Source organism: Neltuma alba, unplaced genomic scaffold (genome assembly GCF_004799145.2).
Source record: "Neltuma alba isolate B1F8T4 unplaced genomic scaffold, ASM479914v2 tig00004132_pilon, whole genome shotgun sequence".
NCBI lineage: Eukaryota > Viridiplantae > Streptophyta > Magnoliopsida > Fabales > Fabaceae > Neltuma > Neltuma alba.
In genome coordinates this window covers 41,630-50,510 of record NW_021633578.1, presented here as the reverse complement: position 1 = coordinate 50,510, position 8,881 = coordinate 41,630, and the positions used below count along the sequence as shown (strand labels likewise).

The 8,881-nt window shown below is 37.3% G+C and overlaps 3 protein-coding genes across 3 annotated transcripts; 1 reads left to right on the top strand and 2 right to left on the bottom strand.

The window, feature by feature from the left end:
• Positions 1-413: 413 nt before the first annotated feature.
• LOC114743788 (ADP-ribosylation factor-like protein 8c) lies at positions 414-2,053 on the top strand. The gene is made up of 6 exons (XM_028932003.1): positions 414-451; positions 940-1,021; positions 1,110-1,142; positions 1,235-1,356; positions 1,617-1,778; positions 1,896-2,053. Exons 1-6 carry the CDS (start codon positions 414-416, stop codon positions 2,011-2,013), a joined length of 555 nt encoding a protein of 184 aa, XP_028787836.1. The 3' UTR covers positions 2,014-2,053.
• Positions 2,054-2,262: 209 nt separating this feature from the next.
• LOC114743791 (15.7 kDa heat shock protein, peroxisomal-like) lies at positions 2,263-3,073 on the bottom strand. The gene is made up of 2 exons (XM_028932005.1): positions 2,810-3,073; positions 2,263-2,688 (listed from the first exon to the last, which is right to left on the bottom strand). Exons 1-2 carry the CDS (start codon positions 2,946-2,948, stop codon positions 2,405-2,407), a joined length of 423 nt encoding a protein of 140 aa, XP_028787838.1. The 5' UTR covers positions 2,949-3,073; the 3' UTR covers positions 2,263-2,404.
• Positions 3,074-5,717: 2,644 nt separating this feature from the next.
• LOC114743790 (plasmodesmata-located protein 7-like) lies at positions 5,718-7,418 on the bottom strand. Its single transcript, XM_028932004.1, has 3 exons — positions 6,528-7,418; positions 5,968-6,081; positions 5,718-5,835 (listed from the first exon to the last, which is right to left on the bottom strand). The coding sequence occupies exons 1-3, from the start codon at positions 7,279-7,281 to the stop codon at positions 5,828-5,830; spliced, it is 876 nt and encodes a 291-aa protein (XP_028787837.1). The 5' UTR covers positions 7,282-7,418; the 3' UTR covers positions 5,718-5,827.
• Between the last annotated feature and the right edge of the window lie 1,463 nt (positions 7,419-8,881).

Below are 8,881 nucleotides of genomic sequence, written 5' to 3'. Positions count from 1 at the left end.
AATTCTATTTATGAGCCGTTAAATTTGTTGTTCTGAAAAATAAAAATTATAAATAGTGTATTTTTCACCTGCCCATAAATTTCTCAATACACACTGTCATACACATTCAATTTTTTAACCATATTCCTGAATAATGTTTTGTTCCTTCTTTCCTATATGGTAGCTTAGAAAGGAGCACAACGAAGCATGCACAATAGGCAGAAAATTTAGCGGTTGTGGCAGCAAAAGAGCAGAGGATAGCGACAGACAGGGACTACACCTCCTTCATAGTCGGTGAAGTTACTTGTTTTGTACCTTCATCCTCTACTTTCATTCTTGGAAAGGGAAGAAGGAAAAGAATTTGAGATCCTCTATTTGTTTTTCTAGATTCAGAATCTATCCTCAAGGGCTCGAACATAGTTCCTTTTAGTGAAATGGGTCTCTGGGATTCTTTTCTCAACTGGCTCCGAAGGTAAGCTGTTTCTTGCTGTCCCCTTTCCGTTTACTGATTAGTCTTTTATGTTGCTTTTCTTCCTTTTGTGGCTTTGCCGGAAAAAACTCCTGTTACCACAATGGAATGTTATTCCCACTTCCTTGGTTGCTTTTTTCTATGTTACTATTTCAAGGTGGTTTGCTAGCTTAGCTTGTTAGTGAGAACCCATATCACCAATATGCGCTGTGACAAAGAAAGCTTTTGTTTTGTCCAAGAGGATCAAATTATATCCTTTCTTGTAAGTTGTCCAATTGTCGTAAAGTTGATTAAATCTAAACCTATAGAATTAAACACTAAAATGATATAATTGTAAGAGGCCTGAGTTCTATATCAGCTTCTGCATTTTGAACATCCATTCAAGTTCCCGTATTACAGTGGACTTTGAACAACATCCTCTCAACTTTCCATCTACCCACCCACCCACCCACCCACCCACCTAGGGTTAATTTTCTACATATTTGTGTCAGTTTATATTTTAAGCAGGAGATGGAACTGTCTCTGGTAGGCCTTCAGAATGCAGGGAAGACATCACTTGTCAATGCAATTGCTGTGAGTCAGCGCAAATCCTGATTTTGTTTTACTGCTTACTGATAAATAACCAATATTTTGACATCATTGGTTTGATCATTTTTACCAGACAGGGGGATACAGTGAGGACATGATTCCAACTGTACGTATTTCTTCCTTTTGATTAAAATTTTTCTAACATATTTGAACATTGCACAATAAAAACTTTTTTTTTTTCGTTGCTATGAAACCCAGATAGGGTTCAACATGAGGAAAGTGAAAAAGGGAAATGTGACAATAAAGCTTTGGGACCTTGGAGGGCAGAGGAGATTCCGAACAATGTGGGAGCGTTACTGTCGGGGTGTCTCTGCCATACTGTACTTCCCATCTCTAAATATTCTCTCTTTATGGCCTTACAGAAACACATACAGGATGTCAATATACAAAGACATATAAGTTTTGCTTCAACTTTGATGGCTTAGTCTTAAAACTCGAGCACTATCGGCAGGCCAATTGCATGTGAATTTAGGTTGGGAAAAAAATGGGCATGACTTGTTCATACTTGTGTACAGTACCCTTTTTAAAGGATTAAATTTTACAAGTCTCTGTTTTTTCAACTGATAGAATTGAAAAACAGGTATGTGGTAGATGCTGCTGATAGGGACAGCATTCCGATATCTAAAAGTGAGTTACATGACCTCCTCATGAGACCTTCTTTGATTGGGATTCCTTTGCTTGTTCTTGGCAACAAAATTGACAAGTCAGAGGCACTATCTAACCAAGCGTTAGTAGATAAACTGTGAGTTAAAGGGAACTTGAAGAACTTGTTCCGTTCACCGTTGCTCTCTTCAGTTTCCATATCTTGCAAATATTTATATCTGAAAGGTTCTATGGATTTTCATCTTGAACATTTCAGAGGACTCGAATCCATCAAAGACAGAGAAGTCTGCTGCTACATGATTTCATGTAAGGATTCCACAAACATCGATGTTGTCATTAACTGGCTTATCAAACACTCCAGAACTGTAAAATGATTCCTGTTTTTTTTGTTTTTTGGTGTCATTAAGAATTTGGATGTATCTGTTGGATATGGTTTGTTGTCCAGTAAAAATTCCCGTAAAGTTACCAGTTGGCGACTGTATTTCATGCGTTGTTCTCAGATGTACCAATAAATGGATGACATCATCCACCTGGTCTCTTCTCTTCGAAATGATTCTGGTGTTTACTGATGAGCCAAGTGATGATTAATAAAGACAAGTATTTAAAGACGGGCTGAAAAGCTGAGACAAAGTGCTATTTTAAAGACTAATCTTTATTGGTGATCATCCCTTCGTTTTTAATTACAACATGCAATTGCTTACATGATAAGATTTTGATTATCTAAAAACTGATTACAATATGCCCCCTCACTATTAACTCCATTGTTCAAAGCTTGCTGGTGACATTAACGGTTCGCACTTTAGGCGACTTTGGAGCATCTTTAGGAACTATTACAGTGAGAACTCCATTTTCCACCTGTGCCTTAATCTGATCAACCTTGACATTTTCTGGCAATTCAATTGCGCGAGAAAACTCACCCTTACCTGTCCCCCTCTCAGCCACATGCCAAACAGAGTCTTTCGCTTGATGGTCCTCTTTCCCACCTTCACTTTTGATATGCAAAATATTCCCATCCTCAATTTCCACCTTTATGTCATCTTTGGTGAACCCTGGTCCCAAATTAAAAAAAATTAAATTTCACAAGTTATTATTCTGTTGAATCCAAACCAACCCCCTCAACATTCTAATACATCTGATAAAATTGAAGAGTGTGTGATTGATGATAGATACCTGGCACGTTAATTTTCAAGACATGGGCAGACGGAGATTCAAGCCAATCCATGAGAGCCGTTGATCCTGACCATTCTCGGAAAATCGGAGGGCTCCAGAAGAAGCGCCTGAAAGGGGAGCCGAATAAGCCGTCGGCCATCGCTGAACCCTACAAAAGCTGAAGATGGTAAAGTTGGATTGAGGAAGAAAGCTCAAGCACTGGGGAAATTCAGTGAGTTCAGGGTTTTATAGGAGTTATCGCGACTATCCAGAATGTTCCCGGCATCTTATCTAATGCAGGGCATCGTGCAAAGAAGACGCTGGTCCAGGATGATTCAGGAATCTGGATGAGCCATCGAGAGAGAAATTTGAACCAGGCCAGTTTAGTGGGCTTAATTTGATTTACAGTTTTGGGTTTTATTCATTGTGTCGGGCTTCGATAATCACACGATATCTGGGAATAAGTTTGGGTATTGGCCTGCTAACCTTTTTTAATTGATTTTGTTTATAAATAGTTTATTGCCAGTTTATTTTTGGTAACTTAGTTTTTTTTTATAACTGTGTGATATTATCTGATTATCCATCCAAATTCAAGTGTTTTTCTTAATCTTGAATAGAAAGATATTTCATAATTAGATTTTGAATTTTATCCACTTTACCTAATTATTGTTGGTCAAATTTAATATTTTATTTATGTAATATTATTTTCTATTCGAGGCACTTAATTTTAGACCATGACACTTAATGACGTTGTTCAGAATAAGGAAATAGAAAGAATCGTACTGAAGGACCAAATTTCCAAATTAATTATCAAGAACACTTTTAAATTTACCTCTCGTATAATGTAAATTTATTTGTTGAAGTACAATTATTTACCATCCACATAATGTAAATTTATAAATAGAATTATAAGTATTTGTCATCAGTGGTATTCAGGAACAAAATATTTGTGCATTTAGTCCTTAGACATAAGTCTCCCAAAAATATAAGAGATCATGTAAGAAACAATTATTGTGGTTAATTTTCACTGGAATTTAAATCTTATGCTTTGGATCCATTGATTAACAAGTGCTCAATTTCATAATTATGTCTCAGACTCTCAGTTCAAGGTTAAATTGGGTTTCTCATTGTTTATTTCATTCAAATTTACTCAAGTTTCCACGTCATATGGTACATGGAGACAATAAGGAAGGGAAAAAAAGAAAAAAGAAGAAGAAGAAAATCAGAAACTTTCGGGTATGAAAGTAAAAAGAAGAATGAAAAGAACACGCCAACACAACCCGACTTTTTCTGGGTTATCAGAAAAATGGCAACAACAAAAAAACTTAAAAAGGTGTCTGGATATCCCAATAATTATTTTTCAGAAGTATTTTTTATAAATCGTGAAAAATTCTTTTACATATTTATTTTGTATACTGTAAAAGTATTCATGAAATTATGGTTTTGATCTTATCCAAATACTTTTTATTCATTCTAACTTTTTTCACATCATCTTTGGCAGAAAACGAAAACCTTTTCCACATCATCCAAAACACAGCACGGGCACTTTTATTTTGGGGAGGGGGGGGGTCCGGTACTTTGCCTGCCTGGGGTTTGAATAACTAGTGTCTGGTGAGATAGTACCATAGTGACAAAATTATGGGGAAACACGAAAATCTGTGTAAATGTGTGATTGCTTAATTGTGAAGCTTTGGATATATTGGCATCCATCTGGAGGCCAAACCCCAGATTCCATTCAGTGACGTTTGACTTAAAACTAAAAGGGCTCAACACAGGGAAGGAGCAAATCAAAAGTAGTGACATAAGCTTTCAACCAGAACAGTGCATGTTCTTTTTTTTTTCCAAGGTACTCTTGTGGGTCAATAGCAGCTCTAGTGGATTCAATTAGAATGTCCTGTCTCTGGCTTTGTTATCCACTAAGCACTAACAATTCATGAGTTTGATTGGACAAAAATGTATGCTGAGACTTCCCATCATGCTGTTCTGTTCCTAAATTTAGTGCATTTGCGCATCAGACATTCCGGAACTTGTCCTCTGAAAAATGGTCTTGTTATAAGACATACAATAAAAGAATATGACAGTTAGGTTTCTTTTCAAGAAAATTAACAACAATCAAATTCCTGATAAGTTATTTATTAAAAAACAGTTAGGTTTCTTTTCAAGAAAATTAACAACAATCAAATTCCTGATAAGTTATTTATTAAAAAACAAGTTGCAAGTTTTGTTAGAAGAATTACTATGAGATCATAAAAAAGAAATATGATTATAAAAAATTCTCAATAACAAATAAGCAGTTAAAACTTGTTAACATTTTCTGCCTTTTAACTTACATACGACTCAATTATTATGAGAGTTTTTATAATAAATATATACATTTTTTGATAATCTTATAGTAATTCATCCAATTTCCTTTACGTAGCCTTTCAAAATGCAAGTATTTCACTATTCAAAACAAAATCATTTCCATATCATACTTCTTTAATTTGATATCATATAAAATTATATCATTAATTCACAACCTCGCATTTAGGTTGGATGAAAAACTAGAAAAATAGTTTTTTCTGAAAAGAACGAAAGAAAGAAGCTTTAGATAAAGTTGTGTTTAGAAAGCAAAAGCAGAATCATATGAAAATTCAGTGTCCCAGAAAAGTTGAGGAGAGGTGCATATACCAATGATACACGATAGAGGGAGAATATTATTATGACTTTATAATATAAGCTTCATGCAGCTTTACAATTAAAGAATATTACTGTAATATCATATAATGCACAAAGATAACACACCGCTTTGTTAAAAGCGAAGGGAGAGCAAATCATAGAATCTTTTGATCTCTCCCTTTCACTTTTCTTCCTTCTTCGCATTCATTTCAACAAGTGCCTCCATGATCTCTTCAATCCCTCTTTTGAACACATATTTTTTAAATAAAAAATTGACAAAGGTAATTTAAAAAAAGAAAAGGAGCCACCAAAAGCAAGCTCTAATGGAGGACAGAGGCTGATAGTTGGGCACTTCAACAATCTTTGATTGTTTCTTTATTCTTACTTACCTGCATGGGAAATAATTAAACCAACAAGACCGGAAAAAAAAAAGTCAGTGGAATGCTATATCACTTTTAAAAAAAAATTAGAAAATAAGAAGAAAATGGGAAGAGAAATTGTGAAATAATGAGTATAATTACCACGATCTTCACAGAGCTTCCTCAAGAAAGCGAGGAAGATAATAAGAATGGCCACTCCTGCTAATAATCCTATGATTATTGCAAATGTCTTCTCTCCTTCTTCATTCGATTTCTCTGCATCACGATTCAGTGTTTGACACATCAACATATCTCAAACCATCTAATACATAGTCTTTTTACACGTGTGTGTGATGCACCCCTTGAGGATGAACACGTCCACAGGTTACAAAAACCACTCAATTACTAAGAAATAAGACCCCGTTTGGTTCGTATGTAGAATAGGATGAAACGGAACGAAAAGTGAACCATATTCGAAAACGTCGTGCTGTGAGACCAGGGGGGGAAAAATGACCCAAACAGTTCATTGCTTTTGGTAAACTCTCTTGTGGTCACACTCAACATTATTTACAAATTTTTTTCTTATTATTATTTTTACAGCAATACACAGCATAATATTTCACTTCACACCCCACCACCACAAGTTCTGCTGGATCAAACGAAGAGGAATGGGAGGAAAAGGAAGGGGACTTGGAGATGTGGGGTGATTAAATGGGCCTTACCATGGGCCTTGGAGTACCCGTGGGACCCACCGGTGGAGTATCTCGCGTAGCACTTGGCGAAGAACATGTCCCCGTAATCCGCTGTCCCACAATCGCTTCTCAGCCGTCCGATCGCCTCTCCAAGGCAATCCTGACACTCCCCGGAGCTCAGATCCCCCGTACACTGGGCCATGCCACGGACCTTACCCGATCCCCCCAGCCGGAACGGACCGCTCGAACCCGCCAGACCCGTGAGGACCGCGTCCCTGCTCGACATGGCGTCCGAGTTGTACCCGACGGAGGGCCCGCATTTCTTCAGCACCACCGTCTTGTCCTCCACGCCTAAGAACGTGACGTTGTCGTACTTGACGTAGCAGCCCTCGAGCTGAACGGCCCCGCCGCAACGCTGCTCGCAGAGAACGCCGGCACGAGTGACTGCACGGGCGACGCAGGAGGCGCAGTCGGGCATGGAGAGGTCGCCGCGGCATTGGTAGAGGCCGTAGACGACGTCCGGGGCGCTAGAGCCGATGATGGTGAAGTTGTTATAGGCGGAGTAAGTGGCCGAGTTGACGAGGGAGGTGAGTAGCGAGTCAAGGTTCGACTCGTAGGCGGAGTTGGGAGTGAACTGCTGCTGGGTACACCCACCGTAGAGGAAGGAGTCCGTGGAGGCTGAGACTGAAGAGTTAGGTAAGAAGCAGACAATAACGGTAATAACGAGGAAGAAGATGGAAAAGGGTGAGAAGAAAGTGCTTGTTTGGGCCATTAATACGTACATGTGTGTTTTTTTCAGTGTGTGTTTATGTTGGGTAAAGAAAGGCGGATGGGAACTAAGTAAAAGGAGGAGAATATGAGAGAGAGACTAATGTCTTGGTGAGGTTGGAGGCAGATTTCATGGAGAAATATTGCAAGGTGGAGAAGGAGGACCCCTGAGCTTGTTTAAGGAGTTGCTTTATATAAGCAAATCCCATGGCGAGCCCATTTCATGTAAATGATTAAAAAACTTCCCCACACATTGTGGGGTCTCTTTCTTTTTCCTCTTTTTCTTGAAAATTGATATATTATCTTTTCAAACAAAAAGCCTGAGTTTTTTCCCACGGAAATAGAACAATATACACATATAAGAGATTTACTATGTCTATATAATCTGATTTGGGTTAGATGTATGAAGTAGTCTGAGGTCAATTTTGCTTTCAATAACTGATTACTATATTTTCTTTATAAACAGTAAAAGTAAGTCTATTGTGTTGTGTATTATTTTTGAACGTGATCATGCCAGAGCAAACACTGAACTGTTGTTGATTTTTTTTTTTTTTTTCATGTGGTATATATCAATTATCAAATGAAACTTTATAATTCAGTGAAAACTTAGAACCTTGGCGGTTAAGATAAAGTTGTGAGGAAAGTAAGAAGGAAGTCAATAGCTAGCAAGCAAACTTCTGCTGTTTCTCTTTTCTCTGCAACAATCACTTTAACATGCTCCACAATGCGAGTCTAGAGTTATCTATATCTCTTTAACCTTCGTGAGTTGATATTCATTATTGAAAAATATCATTATGGGAAGGAGGCTTTACGGCCTACCCAAGCTAAAGTTCTCGAGAGTTGCAAAAGAGCCTTCCAATTTTTCTGAGACGATATATATATATAAACAACTTTTGTTAGGCATTAAAAGAGAGGCAAACAACTTTTATCTAGTTAAATAAAGCATCACTAAGGGATGTTTGGGTAATTTCAGAATCACTTTTCAGAAGCATTTTTTTTGCAAATCTAGATAAACTCTTCCATATATTTACTTCATATACTGTAAAAGCACTTTTAAAACCATAATTTTGTTCTTACCCAAACACCTGTAAGTCCTGGCTTAAGACTAGAGCCATGCCACATTGACCCAAAGTAATCGACTTTTTTTCACCCAAAAAAAAAACCTTTTGTGACGAATGGGACAGGGAACTAGAATCCTATGATAAACTTTCTCCTATAATTTTCCTGTTAGACTTCACAAATTTTCCCAAACGATAGAATCAAAAGAGCTCAAAATGCAAAAACACAATCATGTGAGTTCAGAAAACAAGAAGACAGATACAGTGAAGAAACTTATCCATTGTAATCCATTGTAAAGACTGGAAGCAGAAATCTAGGTGGTCCGGTCATGAATCTGCAGAACTCATCGGAGCCCTAGCTTGGGGGGGGGGGAAAAAAACTGTTTCTATATATATATATATATATATAAACAATACATCGGCTCAATAATTACAACATGGAATCTATATATGGATTGAAAAAGCAAGCAAAATGGTGAGCCTAAGATAAGACTCCATCACTTTGCTGATTCAGGAGAGAAAACACTTTTTGAATGAAGACAGAACAAGACAACTGTG